Here is a 15,479-nt window from a genome sequence, read left to right as displayed (position 1 = left end):
TAATAATTGATGTGATTATTCTAAGATGGCTCCTTCAGAATCAAACATTTTACCCTTGTATTGCTCAAGGTTTTCTCCAGCATAACTAATCTTACCTGAGACTTCAACTAATACGTTTTCTTTTAAAATAGCACCTGAATCTTTTAACCAAGATGAGCCCAGTTCTAAGTAAGAGGAGCGACTTGTTTCTGGGGTGTCATTCTTCGAACCTGGAGCATTTTTTAGAGGAGAGAATTCTTTTGACCTTTCGACTTCTAGACAACCAAACTTGTCAAGTGGTACAGTTGGGAAGACATCGAAGATGAATTGTTCCAATTTGATACCATTTGCTTCTTCAGTTTTGATGTATTTACCTGTGGCATTATCATACATAGGTATTTTCTTTTTAGCAATGTGGTAGGACATGTCACCACACCAACTGTCTAAAGATTTTTTTAATAAATCAACTGAGTAATAATGGTTAACAATATTAGCAGCACGTAATTTTAGCAATCCTTGATCATCTTTAGCCTCTGACAGCTCTTTTGATATTTCTGAGTATTCAATGACACAAGGTTTGGAATCCTTTGTAGCAATCAAACCCACAGATTCGGTAGCATCTCTTTTCCTAACCGCTTTGGTAGCTAATTCAAATCCGTACTTAATAGCAAACCCAATAAAGACAGGGTCAGCCACTTTTGAAAGGACATTATCCACACAATACATGTAGACATGCTTTATATTACGTTTTTCAAAATTTTGTAGAATATTATTATCTTTGATAGCTCTATATAATCCACCGTTACCGTCTGGAGATTGAACCAATCTAGTTGGAGAACTTAACAAAAGTTTTTCACCATTCAAATCGAAAGCAGGCAAAGTACCTTGGTTGAAGAACATAATTTGAGATGCCTCCAAACCAAAATAAGAATTTTCCTTAAAGAAAGCTTCAGTTGATTTACGGGTAGGTTCTGACGTCATAATATACCATGGGATTTGGATAGAGTTATTAGTTCCTGCTAAATTTTGTAGACGAATTAATTTCTCAGCTTGAATCTGGAACAGAGATTTGTGAGAAGGCAAGCCGATATCGTAACAGCCTTTTGGTAAAGAAGAACCCAATCTGGTACCCTGACCACCAGCCATTAAAATTACAGCAACTTCACCATTTGAAATAGCTTTCATACCCAAGTCCCAATATTCTCTTTCGGCTGACTCATTTCCAATGATGGAATGGTAAGAAGAAGAAGGTAAAGGCTCAATCGAGCCTTTATTGCTACCATTAGCCTTTGATAACTGGATAGCATCTTTACAATCCTTGACCAACTTTGTAGGTTCGACTCTTTGAGCCACAGAACTCAAATCATGAATCAATTCATCTTGTTCGTCAGCCCCCAGCCCATCAAAATGGCCAAACAAATGACCTTGATTAGCACTAATATACTTCTCTCTAATATCCACAACAGTCATCATTCAATTAATTTACCACTATGCTTTATATCTTTAAAGTGTTCCTTTTTCCTTCTGGTCACTGTTTTTGATTTTTTTGTTTTTGTTGCCGTTATTGTTTTTGTTTTTGTTTTTGTTTTTGTAATAGTAATAGTAATAGTAATGGCTACCGTTACTACTACCCTTATTTAAAAACCAACTCACCCTTCTCCCAACAACAATAAAATATAATCACCAACCGAAATCAACTTAATCCAAACTAGAAACTAACCAAAACATTTAATAAACTTCAAGTACCTGCTCGAACCAGATCAGATCAAGTTCCTTTCCTAATCGAGACAAAAGCCTTTAAATTTTCGAATTTCGAATTTTCGCCTTTAATGATTTTTTTTTTTTTGATTTTTGCCTATTACGTCATTTCAAAGAAACAACTTAACCTCAGGTTCATCACCATCAGCAACGACGTTAAAAGCAATTGTTTAAAGGATGTTGATGATTAAAGATGCAGAACTTGATTAACTGGATTCAAAAGTATTATATTATTTTCTTTCGATATCTTTGATTAATTTCTGAGAATCGGAATACAACAAAAGTACGCTTAAAATTTCTTTTAATTGCTTAAGACCTCTTGTTGGTGGGCTCCAGTGTTGGTAGGAGTCCCAGATTTTTGAAATCCTTGCTAATGATTCTTTATTGTTTCTTTCGAAATTGTTTGGGTCTGTGAAAGAATTGTTCCTGAAGCCGTAGTCGGTTGATATGCTGAAGTTTACTTTTGGTGGGTACTCTTGTTTTGGGAGGTTTTTTAAGTTCATAAAATCTGATAAAAATTCGTGAAATTTCCAAACTAGATCATATTGGTTTAATGTCTTTAATATACTTTTTGGTGTCGAATGATCATTTGACATTTGTAAATGTTTTTTATTGATTGGTGATTTGGTTTTAATTGTGTTTTCGATGAAACATTTATATACTTCATCGTCATCGTATACATCGTCTTGGATTTTAACTAAATTTGGATTCTTCAAATTGTTGAAATGTGTAAATTGTAAGAATGAATATAAGGTTGACAGCGATTCCGGTAGATCGTTGAGTTGTTCATCTGTTGGAACTTCTGTTGTTTTCCATTTTAATTCCATCTCCATTAGCCAAGGTCTTAATTCATTTTGAATCTGTTTCTTGATGTTTGATGACATTGTATTTTCGTTGTATGACCTTGAAATGAAAAATGGACTTATTAACTTTAATAGTGGTGCAAAATCTGTATGACCAAGGTTGATTGCCAATAGCAGATTACCTAGAAAAATTATTTCAAATAATCGATTCTCTGGAATTTTGATCTCAGAATCAAATTTTAAACTCTCCAAATGAATATCAGGCAATTCGATCTCTTCTGGTTTCTTCGTATCAATCCCCATGTATTTACCACTACACCATATATGTCTAAATATCTTTGGATGGGTGTAATCAATGGCTAATTTTTGAGTTACTGTCATAAAATTATCGTAGAGTTTACCAAAAAATGTCACTCTAGAGAGTTTCCAATTATTTAAAATCCAATCAAAGTTTTGTTGAACAGATAACGACTCAAGCGAATCCAATTTTCTATAATTCCTAATTTTAATTAAATTATCTTGTTGTTGCCTTGATGATCCCTGAAACAGCTGTTTTTCTCTTGATTGTTGAATTTTTGAATAATCTTGTTCAGTATCCATACTATTATTATCGCTGCTGTGGTCCCAAAATCTATAACCTTCTAAATTGGATTCAAATGCTAGTATACCAGCTACTACATCTTCATCGAAGCCCAGTGCACTATGATTTTGTAAAATATGAGATGCTAACTTAATTACCAATGGGACACTATGATAAACACCAACAAAAAAAACAGCATCAATGTCAACAAATAAGTCTTCAAAATTCTTCAATAACGTTGTGCATTGTTCGAAACATGTTGTAGTTTCTTCGAGGTCTAGAGGACATGTGAATGATATGGCGTTAATATTTGAAGGTGAATCATGTTTCAATGACTGTGCTAATTTAAATGACAGATATTGGGCATGTCTTTGAGACTCCAAAGAAAATTTCTCATATTTTTCAGGTAAATGGCCAGTCACTGACACTATTAATATTTTTTTCTCTCGAAGTAAACTATCAGTGGCATTTTTCAAATATAAATGCTTCTCATTAGGAAAATTATAATGTTCTTTTATTGTATTTGCAAATTTAGTAGTCCAAGGCTGAGTATGGAAGATATCTAATGGAGAATCAGAGGGTAAAATCAAAGAATTTTTAATAAAAATCTTATAACCAACGTGTTCGGATTCAACTGGAAAATTTTCAAAGATCAATGGATACTTCACTGAACCTGTACCATAAACTGACACTGTCCCTTTCCGTTTTATCCAGTCAGTATCTTCAATCTTAATGTCAGATAAATTTTCAACCCAGCACCAACTCCCACAATTCCTCATAATCACTTGCATCGATTCATCCTTCAGAAACTGTAACTGCTCCTCAGTCAAATCAGAATATCGTATGTTCTCATCTATAAGCATTAAATTATTAGCTCTAAAAGGGAACCCAGGAACCTTATTCCAAATAGTTTGGTACCAAGTAGCATCAGAACCGATATTGTCAACCTCATCTTCACCATAACTATCATCAGACTCGGGAGCAACCTCTTCCTCCTCCTCAATTGGTTCACTTCGTGACCACCAGAGCCCCCATCTTGATGCCTGTCTTGATTCAACTTCACTCATTAATTCAAACCCTTTTAAAACTGGTCTCTTTCAGGATTTAATTCAATTAATACAAGAAGCTGCTTACCACCACCAACAAAATCCTTATATACAACTCTATGGTACTTATTAAACAGATATCCTGGTCAACCCACCTTCTAGAACTCTTGTAACACTGGTTCTTTAAAGATCAATTGGTAAAAAGTTGATATACCCTATCGTTTAAGTATCCAAATATCAAATACTTCTTAATATTAAAGATCAAGAACTTTAAAGGCATATCAAATAAAGCAAGAAAGAAAGTGGTAATAAAGAGGTTAGTACTCTTCCAATCAGGCCAGTGAGTACATTGTTATATACTTGTTGATGTGACTAGGTTGTTGTTATTATTATTGTAGTTATTGTTGTTATTTTTGTTATGGATTCTTTATTTGTTGAAAGGCTGGCTCAAAGAGATGAAGTTGAAGGTAGATTTTGTGAATTGTTTAAAGAGGTCCAGATAATGGTTGGACCTCAACTCGAGGATGAATCTATGGAGAGGAAATTGATTGTTGCACTTAAAAGTGATTTAGTTGAGAAAGATCTTCGGATTGGTGAATTGGAGGAAATTTTACAACTAAGAAATAAGGATTATGAGAGGTTGAATGATGAGTTGATTAGTTTAAATATTGAGAACAATATTCTGAGGGACAAGCTTCAAAATATGACTGAAGAGAATTCCAAACTGGTTAAAAGATGGTTGAATAAAGTCCAGCAGGAAGCTGATGCGATGAATGAGAACCTACATTGAATGGATAAGAACAAGGGTGTTTTTATCTGAGTTGTGAGATCGAATCAACTACTCGATTAATTGATACAATCGATGATCCTATGATTGACATATTGTTTCACAGATTGATCCATTGCTTCACTGATTGATCCGTCGATTATATGGTGGATCCTTTGTTCGGTTGAATCGAACTGGATTGAACTGAAGTTAATTGTCTTGCGAACAAAACTAATATATATGTGTGTATGTATGTATGTATGTATGTATTTGTATAATAGTATTATTATATTTACAGGTTTGCTTTTTACTTATTTATATAAAAGGTTATGAATGTATATCAAAGAGAATTTAAGGACCTGACAGATTAAATTTTAATTGATTCTGCACAATATTTCACCGTTCATTCTCTTGGCGACAGCTTCGTTGATTTCAACGACTGCATCATCGGTCCTCACCAATATCAGCTCACCAGGCTGCAAAGGTTTGATCAATCTTACTGATGTGCCAGTACACAATTTCTTCAAGTCGTTATGAGATAAATAAATTTTCAAACTTGGTTTCGAAATCAACTTACAAGAACTCATCACCGGTTTGTTCTCTCTGTACTTTAAGCCCACCCACAGTCTTCTGGTGGCTATATTATCTGGAGTAGTCTCAGTTGGCACCGAATCTGGACCTTTTGTAGAACCTTTTTGCAAAGATGAAATAAACCCATTCTTGTATAAGTTATATGCGACCTGTAAATGCAATCTAGTATATGGAATCGAAGTCAGAGAAACTCTCACTCTGGTACAGTTCTGCAAATGAGCAAAAGTATTAGCCAATTTAACCAAAGACATCTTCCCAAATTCAATACTATTTCTCTTATTATCGTATTTCTAAGTTCAAAATTAACTAAAAAAAAATTCCAGTGTATCCAGAAACCAAAACTTCTCGAGTAATTATCCTAAAGCCACCAAACAAAAGCTAAACTGAAACACCTATAACTGGTAATAAACAAAACCGAATGTACACTCCTGTGTCAACCTCAATTACAACAGATGTACCAACTATTTAAACATAAACTTACTCTTATTTGAACTAATCAACTTTTTTCACTTTGTTAGTTTTCCAATTTTTCTGGATATCGTGCTTAAAGGCTTTAAAAATGTGAATATTTAAGAAACCATTAGCAACAACACGTTCAATTGTTGAAGATATTTGGATGAATAGAGGTGGTCATCATTAGTTTTTGGTACTTTTAAAGTTGTACAATTGTGTTTTCAGTATTTGTTTTGTGGGAACAGGATTTTTAAGGTGTTGAAAATGTTGAAAATTGGTAGAAACCTGGGAATTAGAGCTGGTTCGATATCAAGAACAAGGCTATTGACGATGAGCAATAAGCTGATGCTAGGTTCAAGCTGTTTGAGTAGGAGAGCATATAGTGCTGGTTCTAGTTCTAGTAATAATGAGATTCCTGGGTTTGGAAAAATTGCATTGGTTGGTGTTATCGGGACGTATATTTTTTATAAAGCTGCACAATCCATTGATAGGAATAAGCCAAAGGAATATGTCAGTGAAGATGAGTATAACAATGTCATGAGTGGGTTGAAGAGACGTGTTAGCATTTTCAAGCCTGATGAGGTAGAGATCCATTTGTCTCCGATTAAAGATGTAACCAAGGTGAAGAGATTGTTTAGGGATGATAAACAGATGATTTATATTGACCCTGCCAAGCTGGCGGAACAGGTCAGACAAGATCCTGAAGATCCATACGAACCATTGCTTGAGGAACTGGTCAAAAAACATGGTACAGAGGCTTATTATGACCATTTACCATTTGGGATGGCAGCTATGTTGACGGGAAGATACATGAAGGAAAACTGTAAAGCCGGAGATCGTATTGTAGTCTATAATTTCCCATTGAATATTCAAGAAGCAATCAAATTTGAAAATGAAATCAGTATATTGAAGGACATCGTGGTTTATAAAGACGATCAATCAATTGACGGTGTGGTATCTTATTACAAGACAGTTAAAAAGGTCCAAGAAATCTAGGACACCTATGAACTGAGCAAATTGGAACTAGTAGGGAAGAAAGTGTTCCTTCCTTCTCCTCTCCTCTTCCAATAAAGCTCGATTAGTTATGAGATCAAGTTAATAGTTCTTGATGGTGTATCAAAGTGGTTCGTCGTGGAAACACATTTTTTATTATCTGTATATTTCAAAATATTCTTATCATTGTAAATAGAGAATTAAACATAACGACTCAATGCAAAAGCAATAAGTAGAGTATACCGAATTTATGTAGTTTTGATGTAATAATAGAGAAGAGAAGGAGTTTATTGGTTTAATTTGTCCCCAGATCCAAGTAACTGCTTACCTTCTGGTTTCGAGTTTAAAAGATGAGCCTTAAAAAGCGACTTTCACTTTTAACTGTCACTTTAATTAGGAAAAGATGGTTAACTGAAAGGAAAGATACTATATAGTATAGATGTTTTGCAGTTTCGATTGGCAATTAAATGGTGAATTTGGTTGCCAAAGGAGGAGGAAAGAATGGTTATTAGTTTCATCAAGGTTTTTGTCTTCCTTGTTGCATACTCCAAAGGTTTCCACTTGAAATAATTACAGCGTCTGCTTTATAAATGGGTTTGGGTAACTGTTCAAGAAGGAAAGAAAACCCAATTATGAGATTGTTCTAATATCAGTAGGATTGATTTTAATTAAGATCGGTTGCAACCAGTTTGGCCTCTATGGTGTCCACTTTTGTTTTTGCTTTTGGTGTCAAATTTGATTAACCGCTCATCATCTAAAAGGCCAAATATGAGAAATAATCTACTTTCAAGATATTTAAATATCGGATACATTCATCATGTGTTGTTATGAATGGATGAATTTAAGGAATTCCCCTTCTAGGAACAATGGAAGGTAATATCTCTCCCTAGTAGAGCAGTTATAGATCCAAACAAATCTGAAGTTTAACGTAATCGTTGACTGAGGTATGAATAATGAGAAACAAGAGATTTGAGTTGAAATTGTACTGACAGAAGAATACTAATCTCTGATATCAACCAGTACCCTCTAGTTTGCTCGATCTGTGACAGGTTCTATTTCTCACTACTGGAAATTCCAAGATTAAATCGATTTTTCTCCTTTTAAGATGAAACAAAAACCAAAAAAAGCCCTGAGAGTTCACAGATTAAATAACCTCATCAAATTGTTGATTGTATTGTTGTTACTATGGCCATAGTTGATTATCCTGGTGCCAATAGTCGATTGTTTAAGTACTGTCACCTTTTTTATCGTTAAGTATTGGAACAGTACTTAACCGTACATGATGATTTTTATTTTGACAATTGGTATCAAATATTGATCAAGTTGTAAAATGTACGTGTCAAACTCGAATCACACATTATCCATCAATCAAATAGTTTATGAAACTTAGGAATGTTTGCTATATATTGAATTGTTGGAAGAGAAGGTTTATTTCAGTTTGAAATTGTTCTATTTCTTTCATCAATTGAGTGGTTATATACAAGAGAATTGTGCAGCATTTTGGAAGATTGAGTATTTAATTGAATTCAATTAATTGTTTCAATCTTGGTAGATTTCCCATTATTCATAGTTTTAAGAGTATATCTACTACATCATGGCTGGCAACAAGTCCAAGAAGGGTCAAGCCAGTGGATATAAAAATGGCAATGATGAAATTGTGAAATTGGAAGGTGTTCAAGCCATTGATCAAGATACTGTTGTTGATTTTGAATTGAAAGAAGGTCCTGAAAGACCTTACGTTATTACAGAACCTGATGCAAAAGTATCAATTCTACGTTCTATAAGTTCACATTATGAAAAAATTTTGTTAATAGTGTTGACTGTTATAACATTATATGTTAGATTATACAAATTGAGTTGGCCAAATTCTGTGGTTTTTGATGAAGTTCATTTCGGTGGATTTGCTTCAAAATATATTAAAGGTACCTTCTTCTTTGATGTTCATCCACCATTAGCTAAAATGTTATTTGCTTATGCAGGTAGTTTAGCTGGTTTTGAAGGTGATTTTGACTTTAAAAAGATTGGTGATGAATTCCCTGAAACTACTCCTTATACTTTTATGAGACTTTTCTCTGCAATGACTGGTGTAATTACCGTTATGTTCATGTATTACACATTACGTGCATCTGGTATTAGAGTTTGGGTTGCATTTTTGGCTACAGTTTGTTTTGCTGTCGAAAATTCTTTCGTTACAATTTCTCGTTATATCTTATTAGATTCCCCATTGATGTTATTCATCGCAGCTGCTGCTTATTCTTTCAAGAAATATGAATTATACCAGTCTTTTACCTTAAGAAGTTACAAGTACTTATTTGCTACTGGTATTGCTTTAGGTTTAGCTGCTTCAGCTAAATGGGTTGGTTTCTTCACAATTGCCTGGGTAGGAATATTATGTGCCTTGAGATTATTCTTCTTTGTTGGTGATTTATCAAAACCTGTCTCTACTACATGTAAGATTGCTGTTAACAAATTGGTATTCCTATTAGGTATTCCATTCGTTTTATACTCAATTTTCTTCTACGTTCATTTTAACACTTTGATTAACGATGGTGAAGGGTCTGCCTTTTTCACTTCAGAATTTAGAAGTACCTTAATTGGTAACAAAATTCCAAAGAAGGTTCAATCAGAAGTTGGTATCGGTTCCTTAGTCTCGATTCGTCATGTTGGTACAATGGGTGGTTATTTGCATTCCCACAAGCACAATTATGAAACTGGTTCTAAACAGCAACAAATTACATTGTACTCCCACCTAGATTACAACAACAACTGGTTGATTGAATTGTCTTCAAGACCTGGTGTCACACTAAATACTTTTCAAAACTTGACCGACGGTACTAGAATTAAACTATTCCATGCCGAAACAGAGCATAGATTACACTCTCATGACCACAAGGCCCCAGTATCTTCTAATGCTGATTGGCAAAAAGAAATTTCAGGTTATGGTTATCCTGGTTTCAATGGTGATGGTAACGATGATTGGATTGTTGAAATTGACAAATCCAAATCTGCTCCAGGTGAAGCTCAAGAACGTGTCCTTGCAATTGATACTAAATTTAGATTGAAGCATGCTTTAAGTGGTTGTTACCTGTTTTCTCATAAAACTAAGTTACCAAAATGGGGTTTCGAACAACAAGAAGTTTCATGTGCCCATGCTGGTAGACCTCATTTAACTTTATGGTATATTGAAGCTAATGAAAATCCAACCTTACCATGGGATGCTACTCGTGTTTCCTATACTCCACATGGTTTCTGGAAGAAATTTATTGAATCCCATTACAGAATGTGGGATGTCAATAAAGGCTTAACTGCATCCCATGTCTACCAATCTTTCCCACAAGAATGGCCATTCTTACAGCGTGGTATTAGTTACTGGGGTGAACATAACAGACAAGTTTACTTATTAGGTAATGCTATATTATGGTGGTCTGTTTCTATGTCTTTGTTTGTCTTCGTTTTGGTTGTTTTATATGAAGTTGTCGCATGGCACTTGGGTAGACCGGTTTTGCAAGACGCCCATGTCGTCAACTACCACATTCAATTCATTGAATATTTCTTGGGTTACGCTGCTCATTACATTCCATCATTTTTAATGCAACGTCAAATGTTCTTACACCATTATCTACCAGCATATTATTTTGGTATTTTGGCTTTTGCTCACACATTTGACTTCATTGTCACTTACAGCTTTAGAAATAAGAGAAGAGCCGGTGTTGCTACTGCTTTGATCTTTACCTTCGTATGTGTTTGGTTCTATCACAATTATAGTGCTTTGATTTACGGTAGTGAATGGACTCGTGATCTATGTAAAAAGACACAATGGATGGACACTTGGGATTATAACTGTAACAACTTCGCAGAAGCTTTTTCTGATTATGCAACGATTGCAACGACTACAACCGCTTCTGCAACTGCTGCTCCTACTTCTGCTGCTAATGTCAGTTCTTAAGTGATATATACCCAGTCCCTTTTATAAAACAATCCATACCGTAAAGAATTCAATAACAATACATAAAGTAATGAGATTATTGAAGTGGTTTATTTATGTTAGAGGTAAGTGGATTGCACATAATAATTAAAATATATATTAATAGATATTTTTTAAAGTAAATTTCCGTATTAATTTTATTGTCAATTTATATAATTCTTATTTCAAATACAAAGTTCAACTTTAATGGCTGTTTCTCGAGTCAGCGGAATGTTGTTAGCCATCACCCTCTAGTCGATCTTTTTAATTTTCGATACCCTGAATAAATTAATAGAAGACTTAGAATACCGACAAATAATGATGATCTTTCTACTATAGTGAATGTGTGGCTATAACAATCTGAGCCTTTAGTACAAGTTTGTTCATCGATTCCTGTATTCTTTGCCAACTCATCTGCAAGTAAAGAACTAAATATTTTAACAGTAAAGATACCACCTGAGGTACTTACACCCCAGATTGTACTGAAACCTTCAGATCCAAATGCTTCTGCAATAATAGATGGGAACGCTCCAAACATTACACCAAATGAGAAACCAAAAAGCACTGAGCAAAATGAAATATTCGAAATACTACTTTGAATTTCCTCAGAATAACTGTCCATTTCGCCAAATGATTTTGGTTTGTGTGATATCAACTTCATTGCAGCAACTGCCATAATGAATGATGATAGAACTATATTCCATAATCGCTGGGATTTTATTCTCCTAACTAAGAAATCGGATATTGGGCCTGAAAGCAATCTGCCTGTGAATGACATTAATGACAATATTGAAACTTGCAATGATTGAATTTTATCAGGATTGTAATTTCCAGATGACAAAGCATCATCTGTAAGGTTGTTTTTCACTATAAATCCCACAGAATAAATGTACATTTGACCAATCCCTTGCAAAGTAGCTAGAATTACAAAATGGTAGAGAAACCTTGGTTTTCTTATAGTCTTTAAAACATTTGCTGAACCAGATACTTTCGATTCTTCTGATTCGATATAATTACCATAGGGACCATCCAAACTTTTTGCTTTAAAGTCATCATTGGGCATAATTAATCTTGGGGTCGATATTGCACTGATGTTATTAGATTTTAAATGAAGTGGTGTGCTTGGATTAGCATAATTGTCAATTGAATCATCTAGTGTGCTGTTAGTAGGGTTTAACACAGGGGTTCCTGGAATACTATTTAATTCATAAGACGATGGTTGAGGTTGGAAGATCGAATCTTCTGTGATATTATTTGGAATTGTTTTGGGAAAATTAGAAGGCATTGGAACTAAAGTAAGTGTAAGGAATCCAACAAATGACATCAATGGACATATAATTACCAAAAACTTAAAAACGTTATCCATATTCGAACCAAAAAATTTTGAGCATAGAAATGCAAAAAATGTTCCTGATAATGCATATAAAGATACAGGGAAAGCGCCAGCAGTACCTCTGTATTTTGGGAAATTGGTTGTACAACATTTGACAGCTGCAAAATATCCACAAACAGAACCAAATCCAATAAAGGTTAATGCAATAGATAGTAGAAGGATATTTGATATTTGGTAAGTATAGCAATAATCTATAAAGAAGTAACCCAAAAACGTGAACATTGAACCAGTCAAGCAAGCCAATCTTGGATTTTTGTCAACAATAATTCCTGCAAATAAACCTAAAAGAGAGCTACCAATATTCAGTGATAAAGCCAGTTGACTAGATTTTGAAATTGGTAAATTACACCTTTCTAGAAGTTGTGGAGCGTAGTATGAATACAAATACGGAGTACCAGACCCCAATGCAACAACATTACTCCCTACAAAGGCCCTGAATAATCTTGATTTAAATAACTTTGAATTAACTAACATATCCTTGGGATTTTTGGCTACAATGTAGTTTATTCTCTCTCGTATATGCTACGGATACTTGAATAGCGACTGTAATTGAATACTAAAGTAAAATAAAATATATTCCGAGATTATCTATAAATAGCAGTATTATACCTTTCAAAACTCAATCCCAGTACTTAGTTTGATCCAAATATATATCACACAAATTAGTATTCTACAATTCTATATCTCTTCCTTAAAGGACACCTGTGAGAAATTGAGAGTCACCCACTTTAATTGTAAAATAGTCACAACAACCCTTTTAAAATCTCTGGAAAAACGCAAACCCTCAAGTAACACAATTTAATTACAAATTTCACAAGCCGGTTAGACTAGAACCATCTCAACTGACAATAATCATCCACAATTGATTTTGTTGATTCAACCAATTCCTTTAAAGTTGTTAAATCTTGGACCAATTTTTTGATATTATATATATTATCACGTGATTTTGGTGATAATTGAACTTTTCCAATTTTAACTCAATTTGACGATACTTTTAAGAACACACACACTCACACACATAGACAACCAATAATTAACTTGTTAAATATTAGGATTTTAGGTTGATATTGTATCCATGAGGTATTAAGAATTCAAGGTATACGAATTGGTTTATATTGAGACTTTATTTGGGGAATTGAGTTGAAGTTATTTGGTTCAGAAAAATGTCAAATGCTGGTGTTTTGAGTACGCAAGAGTTTTTGGTAAAGCTAGGTGAATTCTTTAAGATTGCCAATGAAAAGCATATATCAGTTCGTATGAACGTAAAGAGGTTGGTTAGTTATGATCCCGTAGAACCAGCCACCGAGCATGATTCTTTGAATAAGCCACATTATGATGTCTCTAAAAAGGCCCAAACTGTTACAATTGATAATGAAGAAATTTCTGATAAAAGCTACTCTATCTTGATTAGAGCAAGTTATGGTTCCCATAAGGATAAAGTCAAATGTTCCACTGTCGTATCTCCTGATGACTTGGACAAATTTTGGCAAGAATATTCATCTGTGGTGAGAAGTAACATGAATGGGTTGATTAAAAAGAAGAAGAAGAAGGCCTCAAAGGGGAAGAAAGTTACCAAAAATTGAATTTAGTAAGATACTGATATATCTATTCCTTGATATATTTATCTTGAGGATACTGGGATTGATCCTGGGGCATGATGTACATTATAGAATATTTTAGAGATTATCACAATTATTAAATATTATTGACTATTTAGTATACAAAATAAATAATGCATTCAAAATTATTTAAAATGATTAGCAAAGTTTTTGACCAAATCAATTGGTAGACAGTAGACAGGATTGATTGCTGTAATGTTGGAAGATGGGACACCTTTTCTTGGTTCCGCACTTATGGAAAATGGATCTTTTGGATTATCGATTTTGAACGTATATTCAACAACTGATAGACCAGCTAAAACATAGTTTGTATGATAGAAATCCGGATTTTTTCCAGGTTTATCTCTTAAACCAGGTCTCTTGGTGTCTTGACAACAACGTAAAATGTATTCTCTCATTTCGTTGTGATTCATAATATATTCACCGTAACCATATGCTTCCAGTATAGCTACAGTACCACCGACCCAAAAACTGTAACAACCATCTACCAGTTTATTGCTTCTACCGCAGAAACCTTTTTCTTCATTATACTGTTTAGTTGCACACCAATCTATTAATTTTGGGATGTTTATTTTATCCAACGCACCCATAATGGCTAAACTTGCAACGGCACAGAAGGTATACCCACCATGAGCTTCATCTTCAAATGGACAACCGCCAAACCCACCTTCATAATTTTGACAGTTGATCAAATATTGTAAAGTATTTTCAACTAGTTCATCAGTAAGGATATTCAACATTGAAGCCACGCTAAGAGCACAATAAACACCTCTTGTATCTACTTCACCAACTGAATAACAGGTCTTGAACCCACCATTTTCTTGTTTGACAGAGAGTAACCAATTGTAGATGCTTTTCTTATCAATTTTATCCCAAGAACCATTACTATTGGCACATGAAGATAATGCTTCAATACTTGCATAAGTAGCAGCTAGATGTGGTAATTGTCCAATACCACCACCGAATGGACCACCTTCTGGAGAGATGGCAAAGGCTTTTTCCTCAATACGTCTTCTCATTTCATCACTGACCAAATCTTCAGACAACATAGCCAAAGAATTAAGCACCCAATAAAGAATCCACGGTTGAGAAGCATCCAAAGCTGTCATTTGAGGTGGTAATTTAATTTGGAAAGCATAGTCTAAATATTGTCTATGGAAATCTGATTTCAACTCTGCCTTTTCATTAACAGCTGTTAAAAGTGAGACACAATCATTGATGACATGAGCTCTTGCTTCTGTAGTTTCAGTATCTTGTTCTTTCATCAATATTTCAATTTCTTCTACGTCGTTGTCGTTGTCGTTGTCGTTGTCGTTGTCGTCTTCCTGATCTTCTTTATATGGTTCTTCAGAGACTACTTGTTCCACAATCTCTCGACGTCTACCCAGTAAATTCCCAATAAACTTTGCACGTCTAATTTCACCAACCATATTTTCAATAATTAAATTTCATTAACATCATAAAGCCATTGGTGATCAAAAATAATTCCAACAATAGATATATATATATATGTATATATAAATATAAATATAAG

General features: G+C 34.1%; 9 protein-coding genes across 9 annotated transcripts; 4 read left to right on the top strand and 5 right to left on the bottom strand.

Moving 5' to 3' along the window:
* Positions 1-15: 15 nt before the first annotated feature.
* Positions 16-1,452, bottom strand: QRI1 (UDP-N-acetylglucosamine diphosphorylase; the record flags this gene model as incomplete). Its single annotated transcript, XM_001645634.1, has 1 exon — positions 16-1,452. One exon carries the CDS (start codon positions 1,450-1,452, stop codon positions 16-18), a length of 1,437 nt encoding a protein of 478 aa, XP_001645684.1.
* Positions 1,453-1,967: 515 nt separating this feature from the next.
* On the bottom strand, positions 1,968-4,187 carry CVM1 (Cvm1p; the record flags this gene model as incomplete). Its single annotated transcript, XM_001645633.1, has 1 exon — positions 1,968-4,187. The coding sequence occupies one exon, from the start codon at positions 4,185-4,187 to the stop codon at positions 1,968-1,970; it is 2,220 nt and encodes a 739-aa protein (XP_001645683.1).
* A 397-nt stretch (positions 4,188-4,584) lies between these two features.
* Positions 4,585-4,956, top strand: ATG16 (Atg16p; the record flags this gene model as incomplete). Its single annotated transcript, XM_001645632.1, has 1 exon — positions 4,585-4,956. One exon carries the CDS (start codon positions 4,585-4,587, stop codon positions 4,954-4,956), a length of 372 nt encoding a protein of 123 aa, XP_001645682.1.
* Positions 4,957-5,306: 350 nt separating this feature from the next.
* On the bottom strand, positions 5,307-5,774 carry MRPS8 (mitochondrial 37S ribosomal protein uS8m MRPS8; the record flags this gene model as incomplete). The annotated part of the gene is made up of 1 exon (XM_001645631.1): positions 5,307-5,774. One exon carries the CDS (start codon positions 5,772-5,774, stop codon positions 5,307-5,309), a length of 468 nt encoding a protein of 155 aa, XP_001645681.1.
* Positions 5,775-6,240: 466 nt separating this feature from the next.
* On the top strand, positions 6,241-6,972 carry AIM36 (Aim36p; the record flags this gene model as incomplete). Its single annotated transcript, XM_001645630.1, has 1 exon — positions 6,241-6,972. The coding sequence occupies one exon, from the start codon at positions 6,241-6,243 to the stop codon at positions 6,970-6,972; it is 732 nt and encodes a 243-aa protein (XP_001645680.1).
* Positions 6,973-8,563: 1,591 nt separating this feature from the next.
* Positions 8,564-10,915, top strand: Kpol_1043p11 (uncharacterized protein; the record flags this gene model as incomplete). Its single annotated transcript, XM_001645629.1, has 1 exon — positions 8,564-10,915. One exon carries the CDS (start codon positions 8,564-8,566, stop codon positions 10,913-10,915), a length of 2,352 nt encoding a protein of 783 aa, XP_001645679.1.
* A 262-nt stretch (positions 10,916-11,177) lies between these two features.
* Kpol_1043p10 (uncharacterized protein) lies at positions 11,178-12,800 on the bottom strand (the record flags this gene model as incomplete). The annotated part of the gene is made up of 1 exon (XM_001645628.1): positions 11,178-12,800. One exon carries the CDS (start codon positions 12,798-12,800, stop codon positions 11,178-11,180), a length of 1,623 nt encoding a protein of 540 aa, XP_001645678.1.
* A 689-nt stretch (positions 12,801-13,489) lies between these two features.
* On the top strand, positions 13,490-13,909 carry SRP14 (RNA-binding signal recognition particle subunit SRP14; the record flags this gene model as incomplete). Its single annotated transcript, XM_001645627.1, has 1 exon — positions 13,490-13,909. One exon carries the CDS (start codon positions 13,490-13,492, stop codon positions 13,907-13,909), a length of 420 nt encoding a protein of 139 aa, XP_001645677.1.
* Positions 13,910-14,070: 161 nt separating this feature from the next.
* On the bottom strand, positions 14,071-15,375 carry RAM1 (protein farnesyltransferase; the record flags this gene model as incomplete). Its single annotated transcript, XM_001645626.1, has 1 exon — positions 14,071-15,375. One exon carries the CDS (start codon positions 15,373-15,375, stop codon positions 14,071-14,073), a length of 1,305 nt encoding a protein of 434 aa, XP_001645676.1.
* Positions 15,376-15,479: the final 104 nt, after the last annotated feature.

This window comes from Vanderwaltozyma polyspora, genomic scaffold (genome assembly GCF_000150035.1).
Source record: "Vanderwaltozyma polyspora DSM 70294 KpolScaffold1043 genomic scaffold, whole genome shotgun sequence".
Classification (NCBI taxonomy): Eukaryota; Fungi; Ascomycota; class Saccharomycetes; order Saccharomycetales; family Saccharomycetaceae; genus Vanderwaltozyma; species Vanderwaltozyma polyspora.
This window is presented reverse-complemented; position numbering and strand designations above follow the sequence as displayed.